General features: G+C 43.0%; 1 protein-coding gene across 1 annotated transcript in view; it reads right to left on the bottom strand.

Moving 5' to 3' along the window:
- Window positions 1-4,732: 4,732 nt before the first annotated feature.
- LOC131130086 (disintegrin and metalloproteinase domain-containing protein 10) overlaps window positions 4,733-19,263 on the bottom strand; it is a 35,316-nt gene continuing 20,785 nt past the window's right edge. Inside the window, exons 9-15 of the mRNA XM_058074212.2 lie at window positions 12,597-12,760; window positions 10,932-11,103; window positions 10,699-10,843; window positions 8,261-8,444; window positions 6,977-7,076; window positions 6,601-6,821; window positions 4,733-5,144 (exon numbers count right to left, since the gene is read on the bottom strand). Coding sequence (XP_057930195.2) covers window positions 5,040-5,144; window positions 6,601-6,821; window positions 6,977-7,076; window positions 8,261-8,444; window positions 10,699-10,843; window positions 10,932-11,103; window positions 12,597-12,760 — 1,091 coding nt within the window. The 3' untranslated portion in view covers window positions 4,733-5,039. The remainder of the gene's footprint in view (window positions 5,145-6,600; window positions 6,822-6,976; window positions 7,077-8,260; window positions 8,445-10,698; window positions 10,844-10,931; window positions 11,104-12,596; window positions 12,761-19,263) is intronic.

Here is a 19,263-nt window from a genome sequence, read left to right as displayed (position 1 = left end):
AGTAATGACTAAGGCACATACATGTGGGTGTCCGTCCCATTGCCTGGTGTTCCTTCCCTGAGGGAATATCTGCCAGCCTGGATGTTCTTCAATCAAGCAACACACACACGAAAGGTCGTCTTGCCTTCCTTTGTCCATGTTTTTGATAAAGAATCAGAAATATGTCCTTGCCGTCAGGACACCAAGGATGTCAGGCTGATGATCATTGAGATCAGGGCCGCTCACAACTATCGGCCTGAGAGCGACCTTTAAAAAGTATCTAGTATTTCTAGCTAGAAAACATACACAACATCGAAGCAGTAAACTTTGAAAATGTTTAGTATTTCACTGTCATTGTTCAAAGCCTACAATTCAGTTCATTATGGCCAGAAATATAATGACACATAATACCTGACTGTGAAAATAGCTAGGTATTGCTCGGTGTACACACACTTCCATGTACTACGTCCACTTAGCATTTTCTATCAAACGTTAGAAGACATTAATTCATTCATTTATTCATTCATTTTCTACCGCTTATTCTCACAAGGGTTGTGGGGGTGCTGGAGCCTATCCCAGTTGTCTTCAGGCGAGAGGCGGGGTACACCCTGGACTGGTGGCCAGCCAATCACAGGGCACATATAGACAAACAACCATTCACACTCACATTCATACCTATGGACAATTTGGAGTGGCCAATTAACCTAGCATGTTTTTGGAATGTGGGAGGAAACCGGAGTACCCGGAGAAAACCCACGCATGCACAGGGAGAACATGCAAACTCTACACAGAGATGGCCAAATTGAACTCGGGTCTGTGACAGCTAATGACTCAGGCACATATATTTAGAGTAGTTACAGAGTAACTAATGGGGAACTGACTAAGGCACATACTACATTTGGAGTAGTTACTGAAGAACTAAAGAGGAGCTAATGACTAAGGCACAGACATTTATAGTCGTTACTGCGGAACTAATGGTAAACTAATGACTAAGGCATATATATTTAGAGTAGTTACTGAGGAACTAATGGGGAACTAATGACTAAGGCACATCCATTTAGACTAGTTAGCGAGGAACTAGTGGGGAACTAACGACTAAGCCACATACATTTTGAGTAGTTACTCAGGAACTAATGAAGAACTAATGACTAAGGCACATACATTTACAGTAGTTACCAAGGAACTAACGACTAAGGCACATGCATTTAGAGTAGTTACTCAGGAACTAATGAAGAACTAGTGACTAAGGCACATACATTTAGTGTAGTTACAGAGGAACTGATGGCTAAGGCACATGCATTTAGAGGAGTTACTGAGGAACTAATTACCAAGACACATACATTTAGAGTAGTTACTCAGGAACTAATGAAGAACTCATGACTAAGGCACATACATTTATAGTAGTTACCGAGGAACTAAGGACTAAGGCACATGCATTTAGAGTAGTTACTGAGGAACCAATGACCAAGACACATACAATTAGAGTAGTTACTCAGGAACTGATGAACAACTAATGACTAAGGCACATTTATAGTAGTTACAGAGGAACTAAGGCACATGCTTTTAGAGTAGTTACTGAGGAACTAATGACCAAGGCACATACATTTAGAATAGTTACTCAAGAATTAATGAAGAACTAATGACTAAGGCACATACATTTAGAATAGTTACTCAAGAATTAATGAAGAACTAATGACCAAGGCACATACATTTAGAATAGTTACTCAAGAATTAATGAAGAACTAATGACTAAGGCACATACATTTATAGTAGTTACCGAGGAACTAAGGACTAAGGCACATGCATTTAGAGTAGTTACTGAAGAACCAATGACCAAGACACATACAATTAGAGTAGTTACTCAGGAACTGATGAACAACTAATGACTAAGGCACATTTATAGTAGTTACAGAGGAACTAAGGCACATGCTTTTAGAGTAGTTACTGAGGAACTAATGACCAAGGCACATAAATTTAGAATAGTTACTCAAGAATTAATGAAGAACTAATGACTAAGGCACATACATTTAGAATAGTTACTCAAGAATTAATGAAGAACTAATGACCAAGGCACATACATTTAGAATAGTTACTCAAGAATTAATGAAGAACTAATGACTAAGGCACATACATTTGGAGTAGTTACTGAGGAAGTTGTCCCGATCTGGGAGTTAGCCTCCGTGACAGCTCATTTAGTTTCCCTATGCCTTAGTTCTTGTTTCCATGCCCTTATTTTGTAGCCACTTCCTTTGTTGTTCCTTTCCGTACGCCCACACCTTTCACGCACCTGCCTCTAATTTTCTGTTTCCTATTCAGTTCAGGTGTGTGCTCCTTCCTTTGTTGGTTCATTGTCTATCATTTGTTTGGTTTGTTTGGCTGCTGCTGCATAGCGCAATTATTATTAAAAAGACATTTTACCTGCATGTGGGACCTGTTCTCTGAATCCTGGGGTCGCAACGCAATGCCAACACACCCCATCGTAAGTAATGACTAAGGCACACACATTTAGAGTAGTTACAGAGGAACAAATGAAATATATTTAGAGTAGAGGTCATGGCTTGCAGCGCCAGCATCACGGATAGTGGCGTGATGGAAAGCTGGACGTCATGCCGGCCTGTGTGAGCCCTCACGTTGAAATACGACAAGGACACGGTGACAAGGTGGGGAAAGTCGCTGCATCTTTGCATGCGGGTGTGTTGGCTACGTATATGCATGTTGGCCAACAGTTGTCTTTTTCCACAACACATGCTGCTGTAACGTGAGGAGAGCGTTGATGCACCTGCTACACATACCGTATGCTGCTGCAGTAAAAGATACCATAACACAATAAATACTCAACCACTCATCTTTTATCCGTGCTCCTCATTCGGCTCTCAGTTGGGAGAAAACTCTACAAAGAGATGTTGGAACAGAGATTCAAACCTGCATCTCCAGACAGTAAGGCAAATGTATGATCCACTATCTTACTATGCTGCTGCAAAGTAAACATGTAGAAGAATTCGGGCTGTCAAAGACCATTTCCACTGTACTTGTTCAGTCCCAGATCTTCACGGCACACAGGGTATTGTCTTCTAAGGCTATATCAACATGGAACCTACCAAAAGAAAGACTCATCACAACTAAAGTTTGTTTCTACCTTTTTTAGTATCAGCAGGGAAGTTTCAGCTAAATATCAGTTGCCAATTAAAAAAACAGCTTTTTTGAAAAGAGCAGCAAGGTAGGATTTGATGAGCTTAGTGAGTGCCAATGTGGATATTTCTTGGTACAATCCAAAATGGTGCGTTCAAGGACCGTCCAACAAAGTGGGACAAGTTACCACTCTCTTTAAACATGCAAAAACTATGGGATTTGTATCATTTAGTGAATAAAGTAATATTATAATAATATATAATAATAATATTTCAAAAAATTATAAGCATTTACATTTTTGTTATTTGCAAATGTATTTTTTTAAAGGGGACCTATTGTCACGGTTCGGCATGTCGATGTTGCGGTGCGACCCCAGGATGCAGAGAGCAGGACCAAATGCAGGTAAAATAATATTTATTCTGGCTATAATAGCAGCAGAAGAAAACACAACTCAACTTGCTGATGGACAAACCACAATAATCCCACACAGGGAGAAGCACACACCTGAACTAAATAGACCAATACAAATTAGGGACAGGTGTGGATGAGTGAGGCAACCAAGGAAGACAGGGCAAAAGGAAGTTAAATACAAAATAAGAGTCCAGAAAGGAAACCAAACAAACTGTCACGAGGGAACCCACACAGGGCGTGACACCTATGATGCTTTTCCACTTTTCTGACCTATAAATGTAGTTAGAATGTTGGATTCTGGTGCTAAACCATGCCAAAGCATCCCATAATGAGCTTGGTGCATTTGGAAGTGAGCCCTGAAAGAAGTTTGGGATGGCTCAAAATGCTTGGTTTCGGAGAGTTTTTTTATAACATGGCCACTCTGTGACATCACAAGGAGTCAGCTTTCTTATATGGGCATACACTATAGGCCAAATATGCTCTAGGACTGCCCTCCCCACAGCTGTGCTTCACTCTGTTTACCGGTGTTAGCTATGGCTCCCAGGAAATCTTTCTACGAGGCAAAGTCAGGCAGAAGTGGTTGGAGTTGGTGATTCCCAGTCAGAGAAAAATATCTTCATTGTATCTTCATTGCAACAGCATCTTCGTTGCTGTTGCTGAAGCCAGAAGCAGCGTGCGCTCGCCGGTTAAGGTGCATTTATGTCGGACAAGCTATGCTTGCACTCAGTACGCGGACCTACCTTAGTATTCTTTGAGTTCATCCACGTTAGGGGGGTCTCTTACCAGTAGATCATGAGCTACCAGTAGCTCCTAAACAATTTTCAAGTAGCTCTCCAAAGGCTTTATTCATGTATTATAACTCCTATACCCACACAATTAGAAAGTGGGGTTTCGGCAGTAGTTCGACAGTCCTCGGGAGCGCTTGGGACTGTGACCAATCACAGTGGAGTGCGCATCTTTGAGGCGGCCGGGGGGGGAATAAATTAAACTAGAGCATTTTGGAAATCCAATGAAATCCAGCTGGAATAGGTGCAGGTTGTGGAAGATCTAGAAAGCTTTCTGTGCGGGTTATGGTGTGTAGCTGTTCTATAGTGGTTGGGGACCCCCGGTCTAGCACATTCAACCTGTGCAGTGCCGTGAAAGTGTGCAACTGGTGCCAGGTATGCAAATGAGATGCAAATGTGTTAAGGTGGGTTGTTAAATAACAATGATTCGTACGTTTTGTGTGTTGATGCATATTTCAGCAAGTACGTATTTGCCAACCATAAACTGCTACGCAAACATTAGCCTCTGCTGGTCAAGCACGTTCAACCCGTGCAGCGTCGTCAAAGTGATGACTAGGTTTATTGCTACAAGATGTACGTATATGGTGACTGGAGAAGGAGAAAAAGAAGTAAGAACAAGGAAAATTGAAGAAGACCGAGAAGAGCAACATGATACCGTTGCAGGCTGTTAACCAAAAAGCAACGTGAGGTCCCAGGAAGCCACGTCAGTTCCATGTCTGTGGTCTGAGAGATGGGTCAGTCCCGGTTTCTGGTATCCAGAGGTTGTCCACAGAGGCAGACTGTGCAGCCCATGATGGCACACAGTGTCAGGATAGCCAACATGATGGCCCACCAGTGAGCCTGTGGATGGCATTTATTCATGTCAGTATTTACTACAAGCTTTACATTGAAGGTTGCCATCCTGTGTGTCAGCGAGCAGTCTACTTCCGGGGGTGGTGCCATGGATTTACTCAACGTAACGTTGGGTCATCTAAACATAAGTTGGGATTAGTTTCCCTCCATCTTCATTCATTCATTCATTTTCTACCACTTTTCTTCACGAGGGTCGCGGGGGTGCTGGAGCCTATCCCAGCTGTCTTTGGGCGAGAGGCGGGGTACACCCTGGACTGGTCGCCAGCCAATCACAGGGCACATATAGACAAACAACCATTCACACTCACATTCATACCTATGGACAATTTGGAGTAGCCAATTAACATAGCATGTTTTTGGAATGTGGGAGGAAACCGGAGTACCCGGAGAAAACCCACGCATGCACGGGGAGAACATGCAAACTCCACACAGAGATGGTGGAAGGACGAGGGTGGAATTGAACCCTGGTCTCCTAGCTGTGAGGTCTGCATGCTAACCACTCGACCGCCTTACAAAGACAAATAATTCAGGATTCAGGAATGGAGTCACTGATCCGTGCAACGGCTCATCGAGGTGCTCTTCAAGCCAGACACCCGGGCATTCCAGATTTGCCACGCCGTCACCAAGATCTGAACCTCAAAGCCATGTGGCATGGAACATCTAAGACAGATGTCAGGATATTTACTAACTGAAGCGAGATATTCCCAATAGGTCAAGACGCCCAGGGCGTAAACAGCAATGGCGCTTCCTAAAGTCTTTCAGTCCGGAAGCACAACACTTTGAATTCTACTCAAGTCGAAACAAACACATCAAGTGTTTGTTTTCCTGCTTAAAAATGTTGTATTCAATGTTAAAAATGATATGGCTCCAATGGAAGTAGATTTTAACGTATGTCTGCCAAGTCAGTGACGGTCTTTTTGCTGTGCTGTTTAGTCTGCTCGCCGCCAGATTGTTCCCTGCACCTTGCCTGAATCCCGCTCCTCCCTGCTTTGTGTTCTTCCTTATTCACTACTTTCTGGTCCATTCATGTATCATGTATTTTTGTGAGTACCTTTGTTCCCTGCTCGGTTTTCTACAGCCGTGGTTAGCTTCTTGTTAGCCTGCTTGGTTTTCAGCTTATTACTTATCGTTTTTCCCAGCTTGGTTCTCGGCAGCACTTTTTGTTTCGTGTTTTTACCGTGGCTAGGTTCCCGTGTATTTCTGTTGTACTGTGTTGCATTTTTCACTTTGCGAGTTCCCCCTCTGTTTAAAAAAATGTTGGTTTATTGCACGGAATTGGTACACGGAATCCTTGCCTCTGCATCTTGGATTCCTGTCCACTAGCCTTGGCCAACCGTGACAGCCTGCTTTGATGTAACTTTGTGCTTCACTTTATGTACTGTACTGCATTTCCTTCTCATGTACTTCCACAGCCATCATCAATCTGACTTTGTTTGGGTACTACCTTCATCCACTCTCCCAGGTCTTCATACTTGTCCAGATGAAGGAAAGAGTTCTTCAGTCTGGCAATGGGCCCATCCGCGTCCAGCAGACGGCAAAGTTGAAATTTGTCGCAGTAACCCTGGTTGGCCATGCACGGCGCCCCGCCCACCAGGGGCAAGGCCTTTCTCTGGAAGTGACGGGACAAGACAGAGGAGGTGGTGCTTGCACATGTCCCAGGTGTACCTACCATGGATACACAGAAAATATTGTACAGGATTGATGAGTATTTATTTGGAACAAACACTGATATCCTCCTGTGGGTGAAGCGAATGGAAGGAATCAGACCCAAATGAGAGCAAATGGACACAGGTTGATGAGTGGTGACCATGGGGGCTTACCAGGTTGCTGGCAGCACATGTGGCATTTCTCCTTCTTGGAGTCACCAGGACAGTCGCACTGCTCCAAATCGTGTTTCAGGCACACAGACGCAGCACAGACCTGCCCACACAAGAAACACCATAGTAGCATATTAGCAAAACATGTCATGCTAATGGGTATAAAGTAGACATGACATTGTTTTCTTCAAACTGATAACTTTCTGATTCTCAAAACCAATATGATAACTATAACTTTCTACTTTTTAGAATTTACGTTTAATTTAGTATGGCACACCTGGCGGTAAGAAGGACTGTCTGTCTGCAACATGGCATGTGTGTCATGTCCGTCTCAGCCATGGCATGTGGGTGGACCATGGCATGTCCAACTCGGCCATGGCATGTTTGTTTGGACCATGGCATGTCTGTCACAGCCATGGCATGTTCATTTGGACCATGGCATGTCTGTCACGGCCATGGCATGTTCATTTGGACCATGGCATGTCTGTCACAGCCATGGCATGTTCATTTGGACCATGGCATGTCTGTCACGGCCATGGCATGTTCATTTGGACCATGGCATGTCTGTCACGGCCATGGCATGTTCATTTGGACCATGGCATGTCTGTCACGGCCATGGCATGTTCATTTGGACCATGGCATGTCCATCTTGGCCATTGCATGTTTGTCTCAGCCATGGCATGTTTATTTGGACCATGACATGTCTGTCACAGCCATGGCATGTTCATTTGGACCATGGCATGTCCATCTCGGCCATGGCATGTTTATTTGGACCATGGCATGTCTGTCACAGCCATGGCATGTTCATTTGGACCATGGCATGTCTGTCAGGACCGTGGCATGTCCGTTTGGACCATGGCATGTTGGTCACAGTAATGGCATGTTCATGTCAGCCACAGCATGTGGGCTGGGTTATGATGGCTCCCTATTCAGTCTCCATGCAGGTAATGTGATCAAATGTAATGATGCTGAGTGACCATAACACCACAGAGGACTTATCTTTCAATATTCTTATTTTTAGTGAGGGAACAATATTTGAACCAGAATATGATCATGAGCTTTGGGTAGTGACCAAAAGGACAAGATGGCGGGTACATGGGGCCAAAATGAGTTGCTGGAAGGTTGGAGGTCTCAGGGAAGATCCAGGACACATCGGAGAGACCAAGTCTGGGCTTCCCTGCGCCCCCACGACCCTCTCTCAGATAAGAACTGTACTATGTTTCAGCTCCAGCTTCCCTGCTGTGATACCAGTAAGTGAAAAACAGATGCACTTCTCAGCTGACTCACCCCATTCAGGCAGACACGTGTACCGTGACTGCAGACGGTAAAGTTTTCCTTGGGCTTTGGCTCTGGGCACAGAGACGAAACACCTGAACAGACAGCCTCCCTCTGACAGTCTGTCTCTTCATCACAGCTTTCATCCTTGGACTTGAAGATGCAGTCCTCACTGCAACAGAGACCTTGACTGGGACTGGAAAAGAGCAGGTTTGTTTGTAGCTGGTGAGCATGTTATTGGTCAGGATGTCAATCTCTTTGTGGTAGACCATACGCCTCTAGATTCACCGGTAAAGATACCATATATTACCATATAATACCATACAATACCATATATTACCACATGTACCATATATACCATATAATACCAAATATTACCATATAATACCATATATACCATATTATAACATATATACCATATATTACCATATAATACCATATATTACCATATATACCATATAATACCATATATTACCATATAATACCATATATGTATACATATATACCATATATACCATATTATAACATATGGTACCATATAATACCATATATACCATATGGTACCATATAGTATACTATATAATACCATATATACCATATGGTACCATACAATACCATGTATACCATATGCTACCATATAATACCATACATACCATATAATACCATATATACCATATAATACCATATATACCATATAATACCATATATACCATATGGTACCATATAATACCATATACATATACCATATGGTAGTACCATATAATACCATATATACCATATAATACCTTATATACCATATATACTATATAATACCATATATACCATATGGTACCATACAATACCATGTATACCATATGCTACCATATAATACCATACATACCATATAATACCATATATACCATATAATACCATATATACCATATGGTACCATATAATACCATATACATATACCATATGGTAGTACCATATAATACCATATATACCATATAATACCTTATATACCATATATACTATATAATACCATATATACCATATGGTACCATATAATACCATATATACCATATGCTACCATATAGTACCATATATACCATATAATACCACATAGACCATATAATACCATATATGCCATATATCACCACATATACCATATAATACCACATATACCATATGCTACCATATAATACCATATATACCATATAATACCACATATACCATATAATACCATATGGTACCATATAATACCATATACGTATATCATATAATGCCATATATCTACCTGGTCCACAGCAGACAACTCTTCTACTCGTCCTTCTCTCTTGTTTTCCTCATTCATCAACTCTTTAAAATACTCTTTCCATCTTCCCATCCCACTACTGGCGTCTGTCAGTACACTTCCATCCCTATACTTGACCACCCTAACCTTCACATCACTGTCTCTCTGCCTTGCCAACCTGTAGAGATCCATCTCTCCCTCCTTACTGTTCAACCTAGCTATCAAGTCATCATAGACCTCTTGTTTGGCCTTTGCCACCTCTACTTTCACCTTATGATTCATCTCTCTGCAGTCCTGTCTACTCTCCAAACCTGCCATCACCTCTTCATCATCTCTATTTCCTGCACCAACATGTTCAATGATTCAAGTCTGCCCCAATGACAAGTCTTTCCCTACTAGGGATGCTCTGCATCACTTCATCAAGGTCCAGACAGAATTTGTCTTTTTTCCTCCAACTCCCATCCTACCTGTGGGGGCATACCCACTAACAACATGGTCGCCAGCCAATCACAGGGCACATATAGACAAACAACCATTCAGACTCACATTCATACCTATAGACAATTTGGAGTCGCCAATTAGCCTAGCATGTTTTTGGAATGTGGGAGGAAACCGGAGTACCTGGAGAAAACCCACGCATGCACGGGGAAACTCCACATGCAAACTCCACACAGAGATGGCCGAGGGTGGGAATTGAACCCTGGTCTCCTAGCTGTGAGGTCTGCGCGCTAACCACTAGACTGCCGTGCCGCCCCTATATTGTATTATATTATAATGTATTATTTTTCCATTATATTTTCCAATACATTATATATTATGAATACATGGAATAATATATTTTTGTACATATATTATACAATATATTATATATTCATGTAATATATGGCAATATATTGCAGAATATACAAATGATTGCCGCTTTCAATATATTGAAATATATTAATATATATTATCTTGATTGCAAGATATTTTTTATGTTTTTTATATGTATCAATGTATACACATATATGATCTATGCATATATTGCAATATATTGGAAAATATAAACATAAGATCCCATATATGGAAATATATTTCCTAATACATTGCATTATCTTTGCCAATATACTGCAATATTTTTTTTCCATAAGGGTATCCTTCCCAACCTGAGTGATTGGTGTCTTCCAATGAGGAGTACCTGCAGATTTTACCAGGCTTGAGGCGGCATTGAACCCCTACAGCCTGTTTAGCGCTATAGCAGCAGAGGTCGGTGTCATCGTGACCCACATCGCACTCCTCACCTTCCTCCACCATCTGGTTGCCACATATGGGCTGATCGCTGACTGAGCAGAGAGAGAGAGAGAATACCGTGACAATCCAGAGGGAATAGTATTTGTGACTCCACATAAACACATGTTGCAATGTGCTCACCCACAAAGCAGTCGTCCTTCTTGGTGCGCAGGAGCTCGCTTATGTGCTGGATGCTGCAGGTGGACAGTTTGTCATTGTTTTCACGCACCTCGTCTGTGGCGTGAGGGAACATCAGGTACCTGCCCTTTCCACCAGACGAGCCCAGGCTGCCACAATTAGAGCCTTCATCGTGCTAGGAAACAAGTATGCAGGATTGGAACAGTGGAAACCATTAAGTTGCTGGCACTAGTTGACTTTTGTTGACATAAACGCTTGTCAACATTATGGAAACTAGCCATTGCTTGCACATTTATTTGGGATTTTCAAGGGCAACGTGAACTTTTTTGGAATGTCGTCCATCATCCACCATCCTTATGTGGGACAGGAACACACACGTCTTTCTCTTTTGTGTGTCTTCTAAACATATCAAAACAGATAAAAAGAGGCAGTTATGTAACGAGACACACCTCCAAAAAAAGCCACCAAGGCTCCACTCCATCATGTGAGCTGTATATGAAGCACATTGGTATTATTCTTATGAACATTGAACTACATTACTGGCGTAGTGACACCGAGCTTTAGCACACATTGGCTCCCGATGCCTCAGGCCACTAGCCAAAGGTAAGGCTACATATTTTAGTTTTGGAGGCTAGGTTGCTATGTGACATCAATACACCCAGGAAGGAAGTTATACTAAAATACTCCAAGTATAACATGTTAGCATCAATGTAGCTGTCACTACATGCTCAAAGCATGAATAGAAAACCTTGGTGGAGATTTTTGGAGCTCTTTGACTAGCCGCTTTTCTAGGGCCAATATGTGTGGCCCATGATGTGTATTCATAAGCTACCTCTTTTTTTTAATCTGTTTTTATATCTTTAGAAGGCACAGAAAAGATAAACATGAGGATTGTGGATGATGGGCAACATAATTTTTTTTGACTTGATTTAAGGTAGGAGTGGCATATATTCTGGCATTATTCAAGTGATGGTTGTGCATGAAGGAATAAATGGTTGTATTGACTATGAAACAGGGAAATGGCGCTCCATTCTAATCAACTAGCAGATGCTTTGAATGTATTGAAAAGGGAATGTGGACGAGCCACAGATGCTTGAAAGCATGAGCTGCACAAACAGCAGAGGGAGATTGTGTATGCTGGGACGTAAACAAGGCTAATAGCTGTTTGGATTTCATTCCTACAAATGACACAATGACTCAGCTTCCCTTGAAGTAACCACACATGCGTCTTATCAGGACACCGGACGGATGCCAGGAAGGAGATGGAGGACTTAAGAGGGGCCAGAGGCTGCTGGAGCAGAACTAATCGGCTCAGGAGCCTCTTTTTGGCTTGCTGGGATGGCATGTAAGAAAGGGGCTGGGTTGGCAGTGAGGGTGTTTGCAGTCATACATAGAAAGGTGCATGAACGCATCAGTGTGCGCACGTATGCTATGTTTTGTCATGTTGATTTCCTGCTGAAAAGCGCTTTAGTAAAGCTGATAAATATGCAAAATAGGCCAAAACAAAGACATCCCTGGAGGAATGTCTGGTTTGGATGTGGGAAAGCTTGGGTTAGCAACCCAAACACCTCTTTAAGTATGCTAACAGACATGGGCAAGTCTCTCTTTGGGCAACATGCAGTTGACACACATGCTAATGTTGTGCTGTGGGTGCAGGTTAGACCTGACCGGAGAACCCAGACTGTGTCCGAGTTCGTGAGCGAAGGTCAGCTGGACGTGCCGGGGCGGAAGGAACTGTCCGTAGTTCTGAATGGTGACCAGGCCCGTGTTCAGGGAGGACTGGCGGCCGTTACGTAGGGTGGTGTATTTTGAACAGATTCCTCCCCAGTTTCCTGAAGACATGGTGAGGATGACAAAGTCACGCAAGGGAGCATTTAGCTCTACTGCTCACAGATTAGTTCACTTTTTCAGCCTGGGGGCTACTTTTAAAAAGAAAGCCCCAAACTGACGATGAACATATTTTACTTGGGGTGTTCATTATGCCTGTTATCAGGAGCACATTGTTTCATTGGGGCCGCATGTGCAAGTTTTGGATTTTCCTGTGATTTCCAAGTGTCTATGAACGCAGCAGCATTTTGTGCCTTAGGAGGTAGGTGATGCACCGAAATGCACCATTTCTAGAAAGCACTAGCTCAGCTATGGTAGCAGGTTTTGCTAGTTTGGGCCTGCTTCCCACGTGGAGTCGGCCCATCATCAACATGTCCATTCAAGTCTTTCCATTCTAGGGATGCTCTGCATCACCTCATCAAGGTCCAGACAGAATTTCTCTTTTTTCCTCCAACTCCCATCCTACTTGTGGGGCATTCCCACTAACAACATTGAACAACACACCTTCAATTTCTTGCTTCAGACTCATTACACCACACCGGCCTAACACTCTTTTTACCTCCAGGACATTCTTAACCAACTCCTCCTTCAGGATAACTCCTACTCAATTTCTCTTCCCATCTACACCATGATAGAACAAGTTGAACCCTGCTCCTAAACTTCTAGCCTTGCTACCTTTCCACCTGGTCTCCTGGACACACAGTATGTCTACCTTCCTCCTCTGCATCATGTCAACCAACTCTCTACCTTTTCCTGTCATAGTTCCAACATTCAAAGTCCCTACTCTCAGTTCTAGGTTCTTGGCACTCCTCTTCTCTCTCTTCTTACGGGCACATCTTCCTCCTCTCCTTCTTTGACCAACAGTAAACCAATTTCCACCGGCACCCTGCAGGGGAACACCACCGATGGCGGTCGTTGTTGACCTGGGCCTCGACCGAACCGGTATGGAAGTTGTGTTGTTGATTTGCATGTGTTGTTGTGTTTTGTGTTTGCAAAATGTTTACGTTGGATGTCCTTCCAGCTTGTACCCCATTGAGGCTACTGCCCATTTATTAAGACCCAAAAAGGCTAAAACCAAGCTTTTTCTTATGAAAGAAGAGAGTCTAAAGTTTCTTGACATAGTTTCAATGTTTTTATAGTCCTAAAAGTCAATATTATGTGGGTCTTGAAAGTTAATCAAAAATGCCATACAATGTCTAATCACTCTTATGGAATCAGAGATATGAATTTAAAATAGAATATAGAATTGAATGATACAATGCTGAGTCTAATCACTCTCACACTGACCATTAACTCTTTCTTCTGGTGTGTACGTAGCCAGAACTTACTCATGATCACACCGTCCCTGTTATCTTATTACACCTTTAATCAGCTATTATCCACTAGTTATTATCATAAAGTCTAAGGTAGGAAGCATGGAAATGTACTATTATGAACTACATAGTTATATGACACTTTCCTATCACTTTCCACTCCTAGCATGTTTATAAGTAGAATGGGAGGTAGAGCATTTAGTTATCAGGCTCCTCTGATATGGAACCATAACCGCTAGCTTGACCTTCCTGCTAACAAGTGGTGTTAGGCATATAGTGTAAATCTGAACCTACCCTACTGTATATACAGCAGATGTACAGCGATACCATCTGTGAAATGGAAATGGACAGGTGCCATGAGGGACTCCGACAAGCTACTGTACAGGATTACATAAGTGACCTTGAGCTGCTGTATGTACCGTCAACCAACAAGGCTTTGCTTGCTGAAGTTATCATACAAAACCCACACGTCAACATCCCCACCTCGCACACTTTGGGATTACGCAACGCTCCTAAAAAGGACGCCCTTTGTTTACCAACAGCTGTCACATGACTAGAGTGGGGCTGCCACGGGGGTACGGTGGGATCTTTGACAGGATGAGGTCATGTTGTCAACAGCAACCACAGAAAGCTGTTTCACTTCCTGGAATGATCGTTGCTAATGGTCATGATTTCTTAGCTGGAGTGTGCCAGAACTTGGCCCGGGTGCCACACAGTTTATGGTGCTTCATTGGTTCCACGACAAGGAAATTTCAAACTTATGGCATTGAAAATTTATTGACAGTCTTCTAAATACAATTTAAAAAACATTATTAGAGTCCTCTATACATGAAATAACAGCCCTAGAGTTGTCTTCACATTCATGTTACCCAATAAAGCAGACATAATAAGACATTTAAGACTTAAATAAAGCTATTTATTGTGTGTGTTGCTGTCAATGTGTTCCGGTGCTTGTAAAGGTAGCAGATTGGGTGGCACACAAGGAGTTTCGGAGTTGAGTTTCAGCTTTTGGCCGCAACAGTAGCCCATGTTATTGTAATTCTGCTTATTTTGTTTGTATTATTGCGCCTGTTCTGAGATCATTTAAATGTGAAATGAAAGCCTGTCCTTCTGGTGATCACATGGGGGCTTCTCTTACCCGGCAATCCGATCACTGGCAGCTAGTGACCAATGTGGCACTTTACAATAAGGTACACAAAATGACAGTAGTTCATGAGGAACCTACCTATAACCACACCCATTACTTCACTTTTCCCCTCGCGGTTTGTATTGGGGTAAAGCAATTGGCAGCCATTTTTGGACAAATATCAGGCCACAGTGGTGAAGAAGACAACATGATTCCATTGCTATGATGCAGGACATGATGTGCACCTTCCATTATTTGCTATACATTGTTGGAAAGTGCAAACAAATGAGATGTTGAAGAGAATAGAATGTGTTTGACCTGAGGCTATGATTGACACAGAGATGGCCATGAGCACCTAAACATCATCAGATGCTGGAGGTGTCTCCAACCATGTGCTTTAGGTTGCTCATGTGATTTTTTAAAATTTTTTATATAACGCCTCTTACATAATCCCACCTGTGGGGGACATGCTGTTCTGTTAAAGATATATCTACTTGGAGGAAAGGCAAGTTCACTGGGTGTCGTAGAGCACTGTGGGAACCAGCTGTGGGCATCTGGATCTCACATTAGAGTGTTTGTCATGGGGGCCATTGGGACTTCCACGGGCCGGACGCTTAGTGGTCGGCAAACAAAGCAACAGTTCCCCCCTCCTCCCCCAGCGAGGAAGTGGTCAATTCAATGAGAACTTTCTTCTTGAACTTGAATCTAAATGCTAAAAGACACGGTCAGCCGAGCTGATCCAGGATTCGCTGGTTCTGGAGTCCAATGTTGTTGTGCTCATTCGAGGAACTGAGTTTCCTAGAAAGACCGCTACTTGGAAAGGTCTACTGGGGATTTTGGCAGGGTGAGCAGACGCATTCCCTTCTGGCTTGTCATCCTGGAAAAGAGACGGCATGAAAGACTCGGTGGATAAGACTTAGTTCCTTTGATTGTTTGGATGGTGTCACACATCAGGAAAGGTTCAGGGAATAAAAGATGAACATAAAAGATAAAAGCCTCTTGAGGCACATTGTTCACTACAAAGGCTGACAATAGTCCACAAGCTTTCTTTTCCTCCTTCCCAGTATGCGTCACCAGAGTTCAATGACCTCCAGGTCCAAGTCTAGGTACTCTTCAGACAGCTACTCTTTAGGTCTTGGCGAATGTTATCACCTCTCTTTGCCGTGGGGCTCCAGGAATGCTGAGGTGATAAGGCCCTTACTTACCCAAATGGGAAAGTAACAAAAAGAAAAGCTTCAAGGTCAAGGTCGTACAGCCTAATCTCATCGAGACTCTTATTTGGAGTTTGGGGGACTTTTCCAGTCAACGTTTGCTGACGTTTCCTGTTTTTAATGATAAAATGCTGCCTATGGTTTGTGACTTGGAAAGAACTGGCTCTCACTTTACGACGAGAAATACAGTAGCTACTAATGAACCACTCATGAGAAGAGTAGTTACTGAGGAACGAATAGAAGAGTAGTTACTGAGGAACGAATAGAAGAGTAGTTACTGAGGAACCAAGGCACATACATTTACAGTAGTTACTGAGGAACTAATGAGAGTAGTTACTGAGGAATGAATGAGTAGTTACTGGGGAACCAAGGCACATACATTTACAGTAGTTACTGAGGAACTAATGAGAAGAGTAGTTACTGAGGAACCAAGATATATACATTTACAGTAGTTATGGAGGAACTAATGAGGAGAGTAGTTATTAGGGAACTACGGCGGATATATTTAGAGCTACTGAGCAACAAATTTGAAAGTTATGAGGAGAGTAGTTACTGATGGACTGAGGCACACCAATTTAGGGTAGTTACTGAGGAACTAATGAAATTGTGAAAAGGAGGTGAAGAAGCGTGTGCAGGCAGGATGGAACGGGTGGAGAAAAGTGTCCGGCGTGATGTGTGATAGAAGAGTTTCAGCAAAAATGAAAGGAAAGGTATACAAAACTGTGGTGAGAGGTACTGGTACTGGAGGAACTGGTGGTTGCAGAGATGAGGATGCTGAGGTTCACATTGGGAGTGATCAGGATGGATAGGATCAGGAACAAATCCATCAGACGGACATTACATGTTAGAGGCCTTGGAGATAAAGTTAGAGAGGCCAGACTGAGATGGTTGGGACATGTCCAGAGGAGAGATAGTGACTATATTGGTAGAAGGATGCTGCCAGGTAGGAGGCGTACAGGAAGACCAAAGAGGAGGTTTATGGATGTAGTGAAGTAGGACATGAGGGTAGTTGGTGTGAGAGAGACAGATGCGGAAGAAAGGGTTGGATGGAGGAGATTGGTTTGCGGTGGCGATCCCTGAAGGGAAAAGCCCAAAGAGAAAGAAGACTGAGGAACTAAAGAAGTGATGAGTAGTTTAGGTAGGTTGGCTCCTTATTAACTACTGTAATTTAGTGTCCCTGGGAATTGTACTACTACTACTACTATTACTCATCCATCAATGACAACATTCCAGTTTGCCCGAACCCATTTTTCATCTGATTAACTCTTTCAATTCTAACAAAGACATATTTCTACATCTTTATAATGCCTATGTCAAACCTAACCTGTTTCAAAGGGATGAAATGGCGGCTAGTGGAGGGGTTGACTAGGCTGGGAATGAATGAGTGAAGTTACCCACTCCTTTTTCATACTTTCTATTTCTATTTGAGGCGGATTCTGGTTTAAGCTATGGTCTTGATGAACAGCGTATTTCACTTGAAAATGACTTTTTTCGCCCCCTCTCAGTTCTTCCTTTTGCATTTTGAAGCTCCTGAAGATCCAGGAATGCCAAAAGTCCATTCCTGTCCTTGGACACTTGGATCAGGAGTGTAGATAAATGCAGGCGTTATTCCCGACAGCAAACGTTGGAGTGAGGATGGAATTTTACTGGTGTCAACACTTCAGCGCTTGAGGCCATTTGGACACCGATGTGACCCCCCCCCCCCGTGCTCCACTGTCAGAAAGGCAAGGAGAGGAGTTGGGGGAGGAGTGAGGGTGGTGTGTCTGCATGTTTGTGCACGGCGCACCCGTTGGAGGGGGGTTTAAGCCACATATTAGCCAACACCAGCAATAATGTAAGTCAAGGAAGGTTAGGGTCAAGGAGATACAGGAGATACAGATGAGCTTCAGGCCTCTCTTTCAGCTCTTCTCTGTCAGGAGTCGCCACAGCCGGTCCATGGCATGAATGGTGTTGGCCTACTTCTTAGGGCGGCCTTCCTGAAGCCATGCCATGAAGGCAGAGGCGTGTCCCAGGACACCAGTGGCCATATGAGGTCAAAAAAAGGAAACTCTACATGGTCACAAAGTGCTAGAAGGATCACAACAAGCTTCTTGCCCACAATCACGTGAGACGTCACCATGGTGATCGCACTGTGGAATGTAGCCTCTAAGACGTCTGGGGGGGGGGTGCTGGGGGGGGGGGTGTTCGGGTGTCAAAGGTAATCACATGCCTGCTCTCACGCCTCCCCTACTTCAGCCAATCAAAAAGCGCCTTGGAGGAACAAGCAGGAAGAATCCTCTTAGCACCACAATTCCCGCATACGTTTCAAACTTCCTGCTGCACACAATGAATATCTACTGGTTCTGCTTTGAGCCGTCGTCTTGGGCTATGCATCATGTCAAAACTTGGAATTCCAATAGAAGTAGGACATTTATTCATGGATCACACACCACCAGCTCCTCCTAAAGTCAGTAAACCCAACTCTCACTTTACAACAACATGCACACAAACACTAGTTAGTGGGGAACTAATGACTAAGACGCATATATTTAGAGTAGTTACAGATGAACTAATGACTAAGATGCATACATTTAGAGTGTTTAATGGGGAACTAATGACTAAGGCACATACATTTAGAGTAGTTACTAGGGAACTAATGACTAAGACGCATACATTTACAGTAGTTACAGATGAACTAATGACTAAGACGCATACATTTAGAGTGGTTAATTGGGAACTAATGACTAAGGCACATGTATTTAGAGTAGTTACTAGGAAACTGATGACTAAGACACATACATTTAGAGTAGTTACTGGGGAACTAATGACGAAGGTACATACATTTAGAGTAGTTACAGGGGAACTAATGACTAAGGTAC

The sequence above is a fragment of the Doryrhamphus excisus genome, linkage group LG4 (assembly GCF_037039965.1).
Source record: "Doryrhamphus excisus strain RoL-2023G ecotype Guam linkage group LG4, RoL_Dexc_Guam_v1.1, whole genome shotgun sequence".
Lineage (NCBI taxonomy): Eukaryota > Metazoa > Chordata > Actinopteri > Syngnathiformes > Syngnathidae > Doryrhamphus > Doryrhamphus excisus.
This window is presented reverse-complemented; position numbering and strand designations above follow the sequence as displayed.